The following is a 20,257-nucleotide window of genomic DNA, read 5'->3' as shown; positions in this document are numbered from 1 at the left end:
TGTTTCCTCTTCGTATCTGAGTCAGTGCCATCGACATTTATTGGTGTCCTTTTACCCTCCTGGCCTTTTGCTAGGATGAAATCCTATATCCAGACTCACGCTTTTATTTTTCACTGCTGCAGCTCAGCCAAAGTCTGCAAAGCCTGATCAATTATTCTGTGCTCCATTTTAAGGGCTAGTGCTGCCTTCAGGTCTCTTGGTAAAGTCAAGTAGCAAATATATACCCTTTCTTTCTTGCCAGTGTCATATTGTCATATTTTGTGTTAGCTGTTATTCTAGAAACAAAATACAGCATGACAACAGGAGGATGAATAGTAGAAAATATACAATTCTGACCCACAAAAATCAATAATGAACAGAGTAATGATATAAACATACTGTAAAATAAAACGCATATATAAACAGAGAGAATATGTGATGATAAAATACATCATTTACCATTACTTTTTGGCACCGCTTGCTGGTTGAAACAGATTAATTTAAATTTTCACACAATCTTTAAACTGCTTTATTAATGTAATAACTTCATTTTACAAGCTTGCAATTTTAAATTGCACACCCCAGAGTGATTTCTCTGTCCACAAAGACACATACATCAACTTAGCTTTCTTGTATTTTACATTGGAACTGCACTTTGGCTATTCTAATTTACGTCAAATGCCTCCTAATAATGCAGAAGAATACAAAGCAAAGAAATAACTTGATTTTTAGATTTCAGAAATTTTTAATTAGCAGATTTTATCAACTTTTCTTCGGCTTTCAAGTAATAATTTCCACATTTCCCACACTGAACTTGAAGGCGCATAACGCGCATAAAACTGGGACAAGCAAGAATTCATATTCATAAAATGAGAAAGCATAAGATAAGATAAAACTGTATTAATCCCGAGAGAAATTACTGTGCAGCAGTTGCAATACAAAGTGGGAAATATAGTGGCAAATATAGGAGTGCAAAAATAAAAAGTCTAAGATAACAATAAGGTGCAAATCCAAAATATATAACTGCAAACTGATGTCTGGCATACATAAAAAGTGTCTGGAATAATGTATTTTTGGTATGTAACTGTTGAAGAAAATAAATAAATTAAAAGGGATTCAAATTATGTAAATCAGCCCAGTATAGTATGTCATTCTTACAGATATTTTCCTAGAAGAGAAGTTCTCTAGTTCACCACCAGGTGGCGGAAGCTCTCTATTTGACTGCCTATAAAAAAAGAACAGAAGAAGAACCACCACATGATTGTACTGATACACTGCAGGAATTACAGCATCCAGAGGAATCACCTTTTACTGTCACTAAGGAAGGCAAAACATCAGGACTTTACATTGTCAGGTCTATTGGGGAATACAGCAGATAATATATACTGTGAAAGTATTCAGTTTTTAAGAGAAACTGATTTAGTTAAATAAATTAATCTAGAGTTTTCCTCATTATTATTATTTTTATTGTTTTATTTATTTTATTTATTTTATTTATTTTATTTATTTTATTATAGTTTGTTTCCTGCCAATCCACTGCTCCACACTCCAGTCCAGTAGGTGGCTGTAATGCACCTATAAGCTGGTTTGCAATAAACCTTAAAGAAGAAGCACCACCACCAGGAAGTGTGTCGCACAGAGCCGACCTGCTGACGGTTCTCTCCATCCAGAGCATCGCTCCAAACAAACCTGCTTCTCATCATATCTAATCTAAAATGTTAATGTTTTGACATCATGTGTAACCTTGACTAGCTGCATGATGGAGACGGTTCAGTCTGGTTCCTAGTGTCCTCATAGAGAGTCCTCTGATGCTCCATCATGATCCCTGTTCCTCTGCTGGTGGTTGTGATGGGAGTCTGGTGTGTTGTCTATCTGGCCGACACACTGCTGAAGGTAAATATACATATATGTTCTTGTTATTGGTGTTAAATAAGCTGTCAGCTAACTAATGCACATGGAGAAAATGAGGCCTGACATGTGTTTAGATTGGTTCCAGCTGTGCAGCAGCTAACACATTTACATGTTTACAGATGCAGATAGCTTTATTAAATAATATTCTAATATTTTGAGATACCTTTTTCTTTCTTTTTAGAGCTGTTGGCTGTAAATATCGAAATTAAAATGCTTGAATTTTTTAGTTTACGTGCAATGAGTCTAGAATATATTAAAAATATTTTACTTTCTTAAATAACTGATGGAGAATATTTAACTTTTTCACCATATTCTTAATTGTTTGAGCTGCACCTGTACACAATCATCAATGAACACAGTATAGGTGGCATATGGGGAGGTGCAAGATCAATAAAAGTACAAGAATAAAAACATTTGCAATAAATAGAAGAATAAAAACAAGATGAGATAAAAGAATAAATAGAATAAAGTGCCAAGAGTATTGCACATTGCAAATTTGCAAAATTCCAGGAATGTACCTTAATTGCAGACACGGACAACCATTATATGGTTAGTGCAAAATAACTTTACATTCAAAGTAAATAAAACATTTTTGTTTTACGACTGTTTACGACTTGAGTTGGCCTTTTAAAGTGTTTACTGGAAGCAGGATTGGTCAATTAATTGTAAATAAAACATGATAGTAACAAGCAAATTGGATTCACAAAAGTATAGTACTAGCTATAGCTATCAAATTAGTGTTATTGTCCTACCTTGTCCATCACCAGTGGAAGATGTACTAAATGAATAAATCACTAATTATTAAAGGTACAGTAGTGTGTAAGATTTGGCAGCATCTAGTTGGTCAATATTTTGCACATAACATAACAGATATATTTACATATTTTTTTATAATTTGTATTTCTTGACATTTACAGTGCAGTACTTGCTTTTTATCTTTTTTATTTTATCGTAGTATGTTTATTGTTATGCACCAAAGTACCATAGCAAATTCCTATTAATATGAGTTGGTAATAATAAACATAATTCTGATACTGATATCAAACTGTGATATATTGTATGTAGCTGCCTGTGAAGCTAATAGACTGAAAATAACTGGTTGCCAATATATAGATATAGTTTTGGTTCTAGTTGTGATTGATTGTTCTAGTATCCACATCAAGAAATGCTTCGTCAACTGTCCCAAAAAACATACACAAAAGAATTAAAGGTCCCATATTATGCTAATTTTCAGGTTCATACTTGCATTTTGTGTTTCTACTAGAACATGTTTACATGCTGTAATGTTCAAAAAACCAACTTTATTTTCCTCGTACTGTCTGCCTGAATATGCCTGTATTTACCCTCTGTCTTAAACGCTCCGTGTTGGTGCATTTCAACGGAATTGCGTTGCTAGGAAACAGCTTGGGTCCATGTGTACTTCCTGTCAGCTGATGAAATTCATATACACTGCAAAACAGGAAATAAACTGGGACACATTTAGAATGTTTACGTTTAAATCTGTGTCAAGGGTCTAAATATTGTATATTTGTGACATCACGAATGGGCAGAAATCCTGACAGCTTGTTTCAAATGCAGAGTTTCTGAATACGGGCTGTGTGTATTTCCCTGTGGATTGAGCGTTTCGATACTTGCACAGTATTTTTTATAGGACTTAAGCCTGCTTTATAATAAAAAAAAACATCAAAATCTCACTTTTTTATAATATGGGCCCTTTAAAGGTACAGTGTGTAGGATTTGGCAGCATCTAGTTGGTCAGTGTTTTGCAAATTCATGCATAAATCAGATATATTGTACATATTGTTTATATATTTTTTCTTTTCATTGTCAGTTGTTCTATTTTGTTTATGTTTCTTGACATTTACAGTGCAGTACTTGCTTTTTATCTTTTTATTTTATCATAGTATGTAATACACATGATCCTGATTCTTCAGATTCTGATATCAATATGTGATATATTGTATGTAGCTGCCTGTGAAGCAAATACACTGTCTGACAATATATATAGGTATAATATAGGTATAGTTTTGGCTCCAGTTGGGATTTACTAGTATACTTCTTTGTCCCAAAAAACATACACCAAAGAATTAATGTCACTCTGCAAATGAATGCAATGATGCAGTGGAAATTATTGTGCTTTTTAAAGACCAAAACATATTTGCGAATATAACTACAATGCCAAAAATGTGACCAATTTCTACAGACTACAAGGTTATAGTCCATCACGTTGAACATTCTGTTGCTAATAGCAACCACATCTGCCAACGTTCCATAGCAGTTTAGCTGACATCGCTGACGTAAATCCACCGTTTTTGTCATATCTGTGACCACAGATATAAAACAGTTTAATATATATGTCTGTGACCAAGCAAATAATGACAGGCATCTTTTATCTCCTCATCGTAGCCTCCTTGGAGCATCATCAGTACACGTACTATAGCTGTTTTGTGATTAAAGGAACAGTGTGTAGCATTTTGTGAGATCTATTAGCAGAAATGGAATATAATATTCATAACTATGTTTTCATTAATGTATAATCACCTCGCAATATTACGAATCATGTTCTGCTTCTGATTGCCTTGCCATGATATTCTTACCCTTATCATAACCAAATCTCACTCATCATGCCTAAACCTAACCAATCCAAACAACGAAGGCAGTGAGCACTAGCCAATCAGAAGCAGAGTAGGGCTGGTCATGTCTTTGCTATAGCACGATTCGTAATTTAGCGAGCGGGTCTTCTTCAAGGAGTCAGCCATGTTGTTCCTTGTTTCTACAGTAGCCCAGAACAGACAACAGTAACGCCATGACGTAGTTTATCCACCAGAGAACACTGAACAAATTTATTTTTCAACTGTAAAATTCAACTGTGAAAGTGTCACACTCTGTATAAACCTTGGTCACAATTCGTTGACACTCAAATTTAAGGGATCCTCATCAAATATGTGTGTCTATATAAAAAAAGAAAACATGTTGGCCAATATATCATTAACAGATATTTTAAACTCTCAAATATCAATATTGGTGTCAAAATTCCAGTATCTGTTGGGCTCTAATCACACCCATTATCACACTCAACTCCAGGAATGCATTTATTTGGGTATTGCACTTTTAGATACTGTAACTTTTCTTTTTCCCACAGTCGTTGTCGACATATCGGATCAGCTGGGAGTCATGGCTGGCGAGTCGAGGGCTGGCGTTGTCTCCTTTCCATTTGAGATGGCAGACCACCATGTTCAACCGGCTGTTTGCGTACTGCGCCCGCATCAACCCCCGAGCCCAGTTCCTGTGGTGAGGACTGCTGTTTAAATAATAAACTGCACTTTGCACTGTTTACCTGCTCATGAAGGTAAACAACATCTTTATGGAAGATTTCTCAGTAGGCCAACTTAAGCTCATTGATTATTAATGATTTAATATAATGCACTTTTTATTTCTTTTATTATTCACTTATACAAACAGAAAATGAAACAGATCTGATTAATAATTAATTTTTAAAATAATAATACATAATAATTAAATTTATTTTTTAGGGTAAACAGAGATTTTTTAAAATAATAATATGACTTTCTGTATTGAAAAATGGTAAATGGACTTGGACTTATATAGCGCTTTTCTAGTCTTCCGACCACTTAAAGCACTTTAAATAGAATAAGTTAAGATATAAATATTGTTTCGGAACCAGTATAAGTGCCAAAGTACCTGTATTAATTACATCATCGTCATTTTTATCTCTCCTCATCACTTACTGGGCCAGTCCACCAAAATCTTGATATATCTTTTACACCCTTGCTTTGTTTCCTTTTCCTATGCGTGCAAGCTTTTATTTTGTTTTCAGATAAACGTATTACATTTATAGGGTAACTTATAATGGAATAATCATCACTTAAGTCCTTATAAACAATGCATGTTTTATGCTCTGTTTATTTGTCAGCGAAACGCAGCGGTGTTCCTGCAAAAACAGAGAAATAGATGTCAGAATAATTTGGTGTTCAGGGACTCTATACTCCCTGCAGATGCTAATGTTTCACTCAGCTGTCCAAGATAAATGTATCACATTTATAGGGTCACAAAGTACGACCAAATGAAAATGATTGTACTATTTTATCAACTTCATCCCTCCCAGGTTCAACTGCGGTCTGGTGTTTGGTGTAGTTGCCATGGTGGGATCAGTGGTGCTGCTGACAAAGACGCTGCAGCAGACGCTCGCTCAGATGACCTCCGACAACCCTCGGATAGGAGAACAGCAGGCCCTGCAGGTGGTGGTACGTACACACCCGACTGGGTGGAATTGTAAAGCATTGTTTATCTCTTCCCAGTGTAAAGGGTTCAGAGATTAACGAGAGTTCAGAGCATAAATGTCCTTGAAAGTTCATACAAAACCTGTCATATTCAAATGAGGGGGCGAAAAAATGCCCCCAATTATGAGAAGGGCTCTTATTTAGCATTTTTCACTGTTCACTTTTTATTCATTGAGGTGTCAAATAGCCGTGCATTAATGTGAGCGCTATCCCCAGCGGACCACTGTAGGTGATTCATGGGAAGCTATTAGTTGGCCATTTATAACTGAGCATTCAGCCCGGAGCTAATGCACCACACTGCCAGCGGAGGAGGAAAATGCAGCTTCAGCCAAACATGACACAATTAATATGAAGAGTGGAAACAAAAAAACTGAGAGGGGAAGAAGATTTAAATACATCTCGGTGATAAATGTTGTGTTTATTTGCCAAAGGTGCAATGCAGATATATACATCATAGTTTAATAACATTTCCTCCTAGGAACGGATGAAAGTGCCCATAAAAATCACATCAAATAGCCAAAAAATCCATAAGAGAAGTTGGTATTTCACCCTAAAGATGACTGTTGGTGTTCATGTTGTGTTTCTGTATCAGTCTCAGTCGGGTGTTGCTTTTCTTTTTTTGGTCTGGGGCGTGTCTTTAGGTCCCTGGTGTCAATCTGCCCACCAGTCAGCTGGCCTACTTCTTCATCGCCCTGCTGCTCAGCGGAGTTATACATGAGCTGGGCCACGCTGTGGCAGCATTGAGGTAAAACACACACGCACCATAACACAATCTGTTACCATGACAGCCGACAGAGTAAAGAGCATCCAATGGCCATTAAGATGTGGGACTATGTAAAGTAGTTTTTTAAAGGGTATATAGATATTTTCTATTTAAGATGTATAAATCAAGATATTTTTCAACCTGGTTTGGTGTCATTCTGGTCCTTATGCGAGTACCTTACACACTTAACTTTTCCTAATATATGTGTGTTTGAGTCTGAGCATATGGCTGCTGCATTTAACTGGACGTTAAAGGGATAGTTCGGGTGTTTTGAAGTGGGGTTGTATGAGGTACTTATCCATAGTCAGTGTATTACCTACAGTAAATGCCGGTCGGCACGCACCCAGTTTGAAGAAAGAGACAAGAGTTACCGCGAGGAAGCAAAGCAATGTACTGCTGTGGACGGGGGCAGCAGCAAAACGTATTTTAGCCACCTAAAAAAATCAATATCAGTTTAATTGTACACTATATTTAGAATATTTTCGCCGGTTTACCTTGCCGTGAGTCAGCTATACAGTCTTATGTGTCCCACAGGGAACTGAAGCCATTATTTATGCCCAAAGCAGCCAGTCTCCATAGGGAAAAAACAGTAATTTTACCTCTCACAACACGCTGCTGAAGCAGAGGTAGACCAGCATTCCTGTGTTCTTTCAATGGAGCCTGGTGTCTTTTTGCGAGAGTGTAGATGAATACAACCGCTTCAGTTCCCTGTCAGAAAGAGCTGTCTGATGGCAAAGTAAAGCGGTCAAAATATTCTAAATATAGCGTACCCTTAAACTGATATTGATTTTTTTAAGTGAGCCTTTCTTTTAGGTGGCAAAATCACATTTTGCTGACAGCCCCGTCCACAGCAGTACATTGCTTTACTTCCTTGCGGTAACTCCTGTCTGTTTCTCCAAGCTGGGGGCGTGCCGACCGCCATCTACTGTAGGTAATACACTGATGAGAATAAGTACCTTATACAACCCCACTTCAAAACTATTCCTTTAATCTTTTAGCATCTGATGAGGTATGTGCTTAAAGCCCCTAAAAACGTTGCGTCAAATCTTTCTATAAGATTAAATAGTCATGCTTTAATAAGCTTTGGCAGAAAATAATGTGTACATGTAGGATCCCATCACTCATAACATAACTTTTCCAGGGACTTTAATGTGGTGTTTTTCTCTTTTGGACCTCTTTTAATGTGTAATATTTTTCTCCCCCCGGCAGGGAGCAAGTGCGAGTAAACGGCTTCGGCATCTTTGTGTTTGTGGTGTATCCCGGTGCGTTTGTGGACCTCTTCACCACACACCTCAACATCATATCACCCGTTCAGCAGCTCCGCATCTTCTGTGCCGGTAAGACAAACTTTTTTTTATCCGGAGATGTTTTTGATCACTCCTTATGGCAGAGATGATTGTTTTGCCAGCTAATGTGATCACAGCTATTAATCACCATTATTACAAGCATTTTGTTAAACACTCATTTCTGTTTTAGCCAGTGAAGGTCGCCCTGAGGTCATTTATTTCTGAACACCAGACAGCTGCTTCACATCAAATCATTTCACTCCGCAATTAAGGAAATTAGATTTTAATTAATTGATTGGTGGAGCTTACAGTTATTCACGCATGAATGATGTCTCCTACGAGCCACCGTAGGAGTCAGTTTAAGGCTGACTATTTTCAATGCGGTCTGGTCAAGAAGAATATTGCCAGTTTTGATTAGAAAGCAGTCAAAAGGGCAGTTTAAAGCAGCAGAAAATAATGCTCTTATGATTCAAATTACTGCAAAAACAATATTATATAAACTCAACAATCGAGTTAAAAGAAAAGAGACAAAAGGGGCAGTTCTCTCTTTCTCTGACCGTTTCTAGCAAAGGAAAAGAGTGATTACAGAGGGGCAAATGTGTTTATATGCTGAGGTTTGGTATGACGTGTAGTAAAATCCACCCTGATGATGAACAAAATGCTGCTAGAAATCAATCAAAAGGCAAAAGACGCCCACTTTGAAAAGTTAATTTCCTACTTTGAACTATATATCCTCTATGTTCATTATGAATTATGCTGTAAGTTTGTTAAAGGGGCCAGTGTGTGGCATTTAGGGGGATCAATATTGATGCGATACAGGTCATTTCATATCTCGATAACGCCATATATCATGTTTTCTGGTAATTCAAATAAATATTCAGTATGAGTATTTTCACAATATCTCTATATATGCTTTCATCACGAAATGATTCCACTGAAAGACTATAAATTATGATATTGAATTATAAATAATAATAATTACACGCTTGGCACCAAGGGAGAAATTCAGTTGGTTGCAGTCTGCAACCTCACCGCTAGATGCCGCCACATCCTACACACTGCACCTTTAAAGTCATGTTTAAGTTACTTTGGTGTTTGTAATCACTAAAGCTAACACACTTGCACTAAATCTAAGGCGCTAATTGAAACTAATTTGACGGTTTATAAAGGTTTTGTACTGATTCATGTCAGTTTTACTGTTGCTAATGACTTGTTATGGTCTACTATTGTGATTAATATTCCATACACACATACACGATGTATACCTACAATGTTTATACAACTGTTTAAGACACTGAGCATCAGTAACGTTATGTGTGGAATTAAAATCCCTGCTATCATAACTGGATAATCGTTATAAATATTATGCTCCTTGTCAGTTTACTTATCAGGGAAACACTGTGTGGTATTCCTGCACAAACAGGGACATGGATGTCAGGATAATTTTGTGTTTAGAGACTCTAAACTCCCTGCAGATGCTAATGTGTCACTCAGCTGTCCAAGCGTGTGAGAGCATGACACTTTAATGAAAAGGCACCATTACTAAACGGTGCTTTCCTCGATGCTGTCAGGAGCCTTCAGAGGGCAGTGAAGAGCTGCTGTAAAAACCATCTGTATCTTTAACTAGATACTATTCCTCCAGGCTTTTTTCTTTTGCTTAATGTGACAAGAAAATAACTCTGGTGGCGACTGCAGGCACCAAACTGAGACGTCCAATCAAGTCGTATGACGATGCAGAGAGAGGGAGAGAGAGAGAGAGAGAAGGATGCTATTCCCATCAGGGGAGTGGTGACATAACGGCATGCTGTGTTTATTTTTCTGTCTCTCTCCACGGCGGAGATCTCTCGGTACGCAGGGGGCTCTCGCTCATAACATGTTTATTATTTATTCCTGCAGAGATTAGGTGGTGCAACTTTAATAGTTTGTTTACTGTATAAAGTCAATATGGATAAATACATATGCACCCTTTAGGCCTGGAATTAAAATCTTATAAAACATTCTGGGATTTTTTTTTTTTCTTCCCAAGAGACACAAAATTCCTCAAGCTATCTTCAGCTATTAATTTACTCCTCACCAGAGACTCTGTGTAGCCTGCTGCTTGATGTAGCTGTCACCACGTTTGAATAATGGCTTTGCATGTTCAGTATGTTAGAGGAAATAAGACCTAAACTTTGTGCCTTGACCTCATCAAGCAATTGGACGTTTCCTCGTGTGGTTTTTGGGGAGACTGTCTTTTTGCATGGTATAGACGGCTATTTTTAGTGAGCAGCGGTTACCGTTCTGCCACGACGACATCCTACAGTCTGAATATGTGGAGAACATGCAAAACGGTTGTTGCAACATCGAGTATCCAGACTCTAGTATACAACCCTGGTGTTGCTGTTGGCTTTTCAGTAGCTTCAGTCTGGAGGTTGATGAGGTTATATTTGAGAAGTTTAAATCCTTTTTATCCCTCTTTGTACTTAAAGGGATAGTTCTGGTGTTTTGAAGTGAGGTACTTATCCATAATCAGTGTATTACCTTCAGTAGATGACGATCGGCACGCCCCCAGTTTGGAGAAACAGACAGTAGTTACTGAAGCAAAGCAATGTATTGCTGTGGATGGGAGCAGCAGCAAAATGTATTTTAACCACCTAAAAGAAAGGCCCGCCTAAATAAATCAATATCAATTTATTTGTATGCCATATTTAGAATATTTTTGCCGCTTTACCTTGCTGTCAGACAGCCGTTTCCGATGGGAAACTGAAGCGGTTGTATCCATTTATGCTCTCGCCAAATTCCACCAGACTCCATTGAAAAAAATAGTAATTTTACTTTGCAGAACACGGGAGTTGCTGGTCTACCGCTGCCTCCATCTGTTAGTTTGTTTGTGCTATTGTGTGACTTTGGTGAATTCGAACAAACCAAAGTCACACAGTAAAACAAACAAACTAACTGATTTAGGCTGCGGTAGACAAGCATCTCCTGTGTTCTGTGAGGTAAAATTACTGTTTTTTTCAATGGAGTCTGGCAGCTTTGGCGAGAGCATATTTCAAGGCTTAAGTTCCTTGTCGGAAACATAGACTGTACAGCTGACTCACGGCAAACTAAACCAGCGAACATATTCTAAATATAGCCTAAACTTAAACTGACATTGTCTTTTTTTAGGTGGTTCTTTCTTTTAGGTGTCAAAAATACATTTTGTTGCCGGCCCCGTCCACAGCAGTATATTGCTTTGCTCCTGTCTGTTTCACCAAACTGGGGGTATGCCATTCGTCATCTACTGTACCTCATACAACCCCACTTCAAAACACCCAAACTATCCCTTCAAGGACATTTCAGGAATAATACATTCTTCAATAAAGTAAGTTTAAATGTTTCTGTTTTCTTTCTCTAGGAGTGTGGCACAACTTTGTCCTGTGTGTGGCAGCATTAGCCTTCCTCTTCCTGTTGCCCATCTTGCTGTTTCCCATGTACTCCACCGGCAACGGGGCGTTCATCACCGAGGTCGTCCAGGTCAGTGCAGCAAGTTTTTAAATATCTGTCAATGTTTTTTTTATTTAAGCAGAATTTTAATAAGCAATTTTTGATGAAAAAAAGGCAGAAAATGTTTTTTTCAGTCTCTCAAATATGGAGATTTCCTGCTTTTCTCTGTTTTTATATCATATTAAACGATCGATAATGAAAATAATGGTTAGTTGCAGCCCTATGTCTGTCTAAATATTGAACGTAGTGAGTCACATTTACATTTACTCTGTATGGTATATTTTATTTCCAGACTGACCTTTGTGCAACAAAATGTAATAATCATTACTTTGTCAGTGCTAAAGTCACTGCTTCACTATAGCATGTTTTCCAATATCACTGTAATTAATAACCTTTATTTGTGTGGGCGAAGTCGGCGGGGCATGAATTATTTTCACGTCATCGCCTTCTGCACATTCATACAGTCAGTCATTCACACAGCCACAGTTGGCTGCTGAAGGAGTTTGGTGTTGATTGCTCAAGGACTCATTGGCAGTAGTGAGGGAAAGTGTATTTGTCAATCTCATCTCCACCCAGATTTGTCTGGCTATTGCAAGACATAAAACCATCAAATTATGTTTTTTTTGACCCCACTTGAACCAGTTTTTATATCCGTCTTTGTCTTTGGACCAGGGCTCTGCGGCTGACGGTCCCCGGGGTTTGTCAGTCGGGGACATAGTGACCGGGTTGGAGGACTGTCCCGTCAGGGGAGTGGAGGAGTGGAGCAGCTGCCTGTCTCACCTCTCTCACACCCCACAGACAGGATACTGTGTCCCCGCCGCCAGCCTGCAGCCCAGCTGGGCCCACGGACGAGGTGAGTGTGATGTTTATGCAGTGACAAAAACAAGTGTAATTTAAAGAGTCAGTGGTGCGCCTCTGCAATAGACACTTACTCACTGTTTATAATCAGAAAAATAAATAAATTATTGATTTTATTAATTCAATAACAACTCACTGTGAAAATGTAACCAAGTAATTCGTCTCCTGCTTTTAACATATCATTTTTTGTATTTTTGCAAAATCCTCAGTGTGCCGCCTAAAAGTTGAATCAGGTCAAACCAGCAGAGCAGCAGCGGGAGCTGTGATTGGCCAGCTGTAAGATGGAGTCATGTGTGAGGTCAGAGCTCAACAGCTGGCCAATCAGAGCTCCTGTTGCTTCTCTGTGGTCTATCACTATTCCAGTGGCAGACTTCATAATTTAGCGATAAATGCCAAAAAATGTTAATGTCTTCATCAAAATATTATAATTTCATGTAGAGCTTCAATGATGAGTTGATTAGTGGATCAACAGAACATTAATCTGCAAATAATTTGATCATCAATTAATCATTTCAGTCAATTTTTCCAGCAAAAATGCCAAGTATTCTATTCTGCTTTCAGCTTCTCAAACGTGAGGATTTACTATTTTTCTTTGTCATATACGACAGTCAGTTGAACATCTTTAGGTTTTGTTTGTTTAGTTGGACAAAACAAGCAAATTCAAGGCACCTTTTTACAATTTTTTATTACATATTATGTTTTTGGGTTGTCCTAACGACCGTCCGTACCAGTCTTGTGAACACGATATCTCAGGAACGTCTGGAGCGAATTTCTTCAGATTTGGCACAAACGTCCGCTTGGACTCAAAGACGAACTGGTGATCAAAGGTCACTGTGACCACACAAAACATGCCTTTTGGCATATGCTAATTATGACAATTTCACACAAATGTCTAACAGGATAAAATGATGAGGTGTTGACATTTCGGACAGACATGGATGTAAACTGCAACTTGACTGGTTGAAGGAGGCATTCAACCACGAGGCGGTGTTTCTAGTTTACATTTTATACACCAAATGATTAATCAAAATAATAATTTGCAGATTAATCGATAATGAAAATAACTGTTGGTTGCATTTTAACCAAAGGATTAAAGTATTTCCCATCTTCTCTCCATCGTTCCATCATATTAAACTTCACACTCCAATCCTGTCTGTGTTATTCTGATGATGGTTGATGATTCAGAATGCCTCAAGTAGTGTAATATGTGTGACAAGAGCATGGCAGGACACCAGGTGTCATTCTGCTCCTAATTACTGAACAATGCATTCTCTTGCATGCATATTAATAATCAAACAGTCAAGTTAGTGTTTGTGTGAGTTCACACAGCCAGAGGTCCTGATGACGTGTGAGAAGCCAGCGTGATAATCTCACTTATGTCATGAAGTGTGTGATACTCTGTGCTTGTCTTATCATCTTGTGTTTGTTGGAGTAGATTTACCAACTGAGAATCAAAAACCTCAGTGACATCCATCTTTAGTTTTCAGCCTGACACACAAATCTAATCAACCAGTCTCTCTCTCTCTCTCTCTCTCTCTCTCTCTCTCTCTCTCGCTCTCGCTCTCGCTCTCTCGCTCTCGCTCTCGCTCTCTCTCTCTCGCTCGCTCTCTACCCTTTTTCTCTTTCTCTTGTAGCTTTCAAGCGTCTGGATGGAACGATGGACTGCTGCAGCAACAACAGCCTGACAGACCTCTGTTTCTCTTACATGAAGCCACAGGGCAAGAACAGCAGAGAGAGAAAGGTGACGCACGCACACACACACACAAACACACACACAAACAAACACATGCAGACAGACAGGCTGGGACTTTTTGTGACTGCTTCATCATGTGAGCAGGTTTCCAGCTAGACAGTCAAGCATATTTTTATTTCTTCCTTTATTCAATTCACTTCCTTTTATTCCCATTTTGTGCCACTTTGTTTGCAACTATGTGAGTTGAATGCACAAACAAAACCAATTATGAATATACACTAATCAAATTTCAACCTTATAATTGGGTTTAGTTATGACAGATAATATAATTGTAGGCAATTTAAGCAATGAAATTGTAGATTTTTCTAAAAAGGAAACCAATTCACTCGTTTTAAGAGACTCATCTTATTTTCTCTTTTGTATATTATTTACTATTGCTCCTTAATAAAGTAAAAGTATTTTTTTTATCCAATTAATTGATGGTATAATTGGTAGAATACTGGATAATTTAAATAATCAATAACTGCAGCCCTAAAAAAAAAACTAAAAACTAAATAAATAAATAAAACGAGTGTCTTTTCTTCTTGATTTCCTTATGTGTTGCTAATGACGGTTCACTTCCTGTGTGTCGACTGCATAACGTCACACATTTTGTGCAACCCTGACCTGTTTTCACAAGATAAACACTGTCATAAATGCACATAAGAAGTGCAACATCATGAATGGAGATATATGAAAAACAAAACAAGATAGTGCACGTCATCAAGAGACAAAGAGTTGTACAAGAAACCAAGAAACATCAGGAAAAGATCTAACAATAAACTGTTAATCCTGACTTCTCTTATATTTGCATCCCCTCCTGTGATCCTGTGGCTGCAGTACGCCTGCATGCCGGTGCGTAAGATGGTGACGGGGACGCGAGTGTGTCGTAGCGACGACGACTGCGCCGCCGGGCACTCCCACGTCGCCAGCATTTGCGTCACTCCGTCTCTGGAGAACCAGACTCGCTTCATCCGTGTCACGCACCCGCCCAACACGCACATGCTGTTTGTGGGCTATCCGCCGCACCTTCACTACGCCAGTACGTATGCTGTGATGCTTTGTTCACCTCCCCTTTTTCCTGTTTACTTTAAGAAATGTTGGAAAGCTGAAGTAGAAGTATATCAGACATTTTGAAATGTTTTTTTTATTTTTCCTATAAAGTCACAAATGATATTTCCATTATTCTTTGTTCCTTATCCTATGCAACAAGATACTATTTCGATGAGTCTCACCCTAGAAGGAGGCATGAGCTTGTATCTGTAATATTCCTATAATTGGTGTTTACAGTGTTACAGTGTTGAGCTGACTCTCCAGTCTTTAAGTGATTTACACGGTTGTGTTGTCTGCTGCTATTTAAGACAGTTACCTAAGTGTTGAATGGATCAAATCTTCCTATAATGACGTGTTTGTGTAACACCTCCCGTGTTTTGTCATTCCCAGTGAGTCTGACCAACTTTGTCCCCCGCTTTGGTTTCCTCCACCTGGATCTGCCTGTCTTCTTGGAGACTTTCTGCAAGTATCCTTTCATGTTTAAATGACAGATGAGTCATAAGGAGATGGATGGATGGTACAGTACGAGGAGTTGGCTTACTTGACAGCAAATGATGTTACTTTGTAAAGGATAGGAGGGTAATTTAAGTCCTTGGTTGACAAAGCACCGTCTGTTCTGTCTGAATGATGAACATTTTACTCTTGGTGATAAAGCATTCCGATTGTGATTGGCCTCTGAACATACAGTCTGTTATTTCTGATTAAAAGTCCCCTTTTTAACATCTAATCTTTTTCTTCCACAATGAATAAGTCTGATAAACCTCACAAGTTTGCTACTTAATATGAATGTAACCCTTCATTGCGTAGGGAGGGTGTGTGGGTGGGATGTGTCCAAGGTGAAGAATGTATTTAATCCAGTATTATTGCCCCTTAACCCTCCTGTGTCTCAGATATGTGGTGTCCCTCTCTGGTGCGTTAGCGGTAGTAAACTCCGTGCCGTGCTTCGCTCTCGACGGTCAGTGGATGCTGAACGCGCTGCTGGAGGCCACGCTGGTTACTGTGGTAACGGACCGTCAAAAGCGCGAGCTGATTGGTTTCTTCCTGCTGCTGGCGGGCAGCGCCCTGCTGGCAGCCAACGTGGCACTGGGCCTGTGGATGGTCACGGCGCGGTAGCCACAGCGGTGAGCTGCGCTGGCAAGACAAAAAACTAAATGAATAAAAACCCCCATGTGGACGGAGAGTTGTTCTCCCAGGATGTGTTTGACACGTGTGGACCATTAAACTGTGAACATTACAGGGAACAGACTGCATTACCCAGCACTGCTGCCCACTTTCAGGAGACTGTTGAGCAGAACATTTGTCTGCCTTTTAAGGGTTTACTGGACCACCAGGGAAAACAATAACCAACCTTCTTCCACCTTGTTGCCGCCATATACTCGAAAAAGCACATATACTAATAGAATAATGCACTTGCCGTAAAGCACTGTCCTAAGTGACCGTTTACAAAGACTTCCAAATGTTAATATCTACGAAGGGTTTGATTCCAAAATGCCATACTTTCCTGTTGACACACTGTTTGTCTCAATGTGCTGCAAAGAGGTGCCCTTAGACGTTAGGCTGTTCAGAGAAGAGAAGCAAAAAAAACAATAGTTTAAGTCAGTTTTCTTCAGTGTATAATCACCTGAAAGTAAGAGTTGTGTTTCCGTTACCTTAGAATGAGTAGTTTATATCTACATAGGGAGCCGGTCCTCTCTTCACGGAGCCGTGTCATGTTTCTACAGTAGCCCAGAACGGACAAACCACTGTGTTAACTTTTCCTGCTTGGGCCGGAGTCGATAAGTTAACCCTCGTCACTCCTCTCCATCGCTGGGAAACAAGACACGGGAAACCTTTGTTGGTCTTGAGGAGCTGCAGCATTTATTTCTGCAACTTCTACTGAACATTCACTTGATATTCTCAAAGCTAAACTAACTTCGTCTTCTGCTCCACTTGCTCACTTTTTTCACTCGCACATATTTGCCACCAGTCTCTCTCTCTTGCTTCACCACTCACTTCACTACACACTGTCTCGTCTATTCTCCAAATGACCTACGCTGCTAGTACAACAGCTCTAGAGAGGGCCATTCGCGTTTTCATGTTGTGCACCGTAGTTCTGCTACACGCTTGGCACACGGGATAAGTTGCAATCTGCAACCTCACAGCTAGATGTCACCAGATGTTACACACTGTACTTTTAAAAAGCCTTACATTTATTGGCAAATGCATGGCAATTCCTTGAATTTCTACTACATATCACCAGTAGAAACAAATGTACTACTTAATATTCATGTGACAGGAACTGGCTTTGAGTGTGTACATATAATTCATTAATGAAGACGACTCCTACATCATTTTGTGATGTCCGACAAATGTTTAAAGGCGGGTTGCCCATTTTCAATTGAAACGGATTTGCTCCGATAAGTGTCTTTCTCTTCCTCGAGCATTGTCGAGGGAAAATGAACTTGTCTGTGAACCTTTTCACACTTTTTCTCAAAGTGTAAGTTTCATGTATACTCTCTTGGCCACTCACTGTCTGCAATCCGGTTGTGATTTGTCAAACTTGTGGAATAAAGGACTTCTTTTGTCTGTGCTGTCTTTCAAACTGTTCAATAAGTCAAAGAGTTTTTTTTTTAGAATAGATGTTTAGATTAAATTCAACTTTATTGTAACTGAACAATGAAATGCAGTTTAGTATTAGTACCAACCAGAAGTGCAAAAAGCAGTAAAGTGCAGAGTAATGTACATAATCAAGTATAGAATGTGGAGTAAACATTTTATTTGCACATTTACACAAACATTTATTTTATTTATTTACAGTTCATTCAATACAATACACAGGAGACAATACAATATTAATATTAACAATAATAATATAAATAAATAATACCAATAATAACATTATTACATAATTAAAATGTAAAACAATTTAAAATGTATTTATAATTATATTTGCTGACGCTACATTGTAGTTTGTTATAAACCATTTATTAAATGTAAATATACTTAATTGGTTAAAGTAAAAAAAAATTACAATATTAATATTAGCAATAATATAAATAATACCAATAACATTACATAATAATAATAAACATGAAACTATAAAAATATATTTATAATAATTATATTTGCTGAAGCTACATTATAGTTTGTTATAAACCATTTATTAAATGTAAATATACTTCTTAATTGATTAAAGTAAAAAAATCCAGTTCTTTGTGATCATATATTTTTGTTCATTGTGCAGTTAAATCTTACTTTATAATACATATCCTCTCTCATGAATGCAGAAGTGGACGTGAAGTTAATATCTATTGACTCCATGGTCCTTCCTTGTTTCCTTTTTTATATTTCTCACCAATAGTTGAATATCTTCTTAATGGAAAATGGGAAGCTTTTATTGAAAAAGGTCTTAAAATTGCCCGTTGTTCCTCTCGGGAGTTCTGCACCTTTTTAATTTTATACACTGCATATCGGCTCATTGTCTTCAAGCAAAAGCACACATGCTACACTTTTAGTAAGAGCTCCAGACCGCAGTGTTTCTTTAGTGTTTTCAGGGAGTCTTGCAGTGATTACGTTTCCTGAGCATGTTAGCGTGAGACATGACACATTATAATTTGGAAGGGTGTTTCCTACAGACATATAAATACTGAACGACCTTCAGCTTAGCCACAGAGGTGTGTTTACCTCTACGGTGAGCAGACACCTCCGTCAGCAGGTTCAAAATCGTTGCCTTTTTGGAGACTTTATCACCGAATGATTAGGGAAGTTTGTGGGGAGGATCGGACCCAGTTGCATGCAGGAGTTGCCGTCTGTCGTGCATGTATGTTTATGTTCAGATAAGATATTTCGAAGGCTGATTTTCTTTCCTCAATCTATTCGAAATGATTGCTTGTGTGACCTTGCATGTGTGTTTTGGTTGCCTATCTTGTGCTAATGACAGCCTGGAGGGATGTTTGGGTAAACAGACATGGGAGGATGATGAAGAGGAGGAGGAGGAGGAGGAGGAGAGGCCAGAAAGGAGGCATGTTCTTACTGTGTGCTTCATACTGAGAGATGGACCCTTGAATGAACCCTGAGACCTCTTCTATGTTAACAGGATGAAGACTCTGTAGCCATGCTCGAGGTTCTGTGTTGCTGTACTCAGACACACAGCTGTGCTTTGAGTTAAATGGTCACATAAGCATGCTAATATGCTCGCAGTGAAATTGTAGCATGTTTATGTTTAGCAGGTGTAATGTTTACCATGTCCGCCTTCTTGTTTAATGTTGGCAGGCCAACATTTTCTAATTGGCAGTAAACAAAGTATAGCCAAGGCTGATGGGAATGTTAATAGTTGTGCAAGTATTTGGTCATAAACCAAAGTTTTGGACCTGATGAAAGGTCAGGAGTTCAAAGTTGAGGACCATGAATGTCTAGCACATTTCATGGCAATCCATCTAATAGTTGTGAAGATATTTAAAAAAAAAAAAAAAATGTCAACATCATGGTGGCGCTTTGGGATCACCAAAGTCAGCAGGATCTATCTTCTGGAAAACATGAATATCTGTATAAAATTTCATGACAATGCATCTCAAAGTTGTCCAGACATTTCATTGTGAACCAAACATGTCAACCTGTTGGAGGCACTAGAGGAAAAGCCATCAGAATACATCATCCGGGAACCATGAATTACCAAAGACGGCAGGATTTATCCTCTAGGAAACATGAATGTCTGTGTAAAATTTTGCGTTAGAAGTCATTAGAATACATCGTCTGGGAACCATGAATGTTAATACAAAATTTTGAGCTGAATAAGTGATAACTTTGACCTGCTGGTGACGTTGGAGGAAAATTCAGGAGATCACTAAAGTCACAAGGATTCATCCTCTGGGAATCATGAACATCTGCACCAAATTTCATGGCAATACATTCAATTGTTGTGGAGATATTT

General features: G+C 38.4%; 1 protein-coding gene across 1 annotated transcript; it reads left to right on the top strand.

Annotated features, from left to right (window-relative positions):
- The first annotated feature begins 1,600 nt into the window (after positions 1-1,600).
- On the top strand, positions 1,601-17,913 carry mbtps2 (membrane-bound transcription factor peptidase, site 2). The gene is made up of 11 exons (XM_074621473.1): positions 1,601-1,872; positions 5,033-5,181; positions 6,017-6,155; positions 6,833-6,936; positions 8,164-8,291; positions 11,617-11,735; positions 12,378-12,558; positions 14,198-14,304; positions 15,136-15,337; positions 15,739-15,814; positions 16,239-17,913. The coding sequence occupies exons 1-11, from the start codon at positions 1,798-1,800 to the stop codon at positions 16,459-16,461; spliced, it is 1,503 nt and encodes a 500-aa protein (XP_074477574.1). The 5' UTR covers positions 1,601-1,797; the 3' UTR covers positions 16,462-17,913.
- The last annotated feature ends 2,344 nt before the right edge of the window (positions 17,914-20,257 follow it).

This window comes from Sebastes fasciatus, chromosome 21, assembly GCF_043250625.1.
Source record: "Sebastes fasciatus isolate fSebFas1 chromosome 21, fSebFas1.pri, whole genome shotgun sequence".
Lineage (NCBI taxonomy): Eukaryota > Metazoa > Chordata > Actinopteri > Perciformes > Sebastidae > Sebastes > Sebastes fasciatus.
Note: the sequence above shows the minus strand (reverse complement) of the source record. Positions and strands in the feature narration are given on the sequence as shown.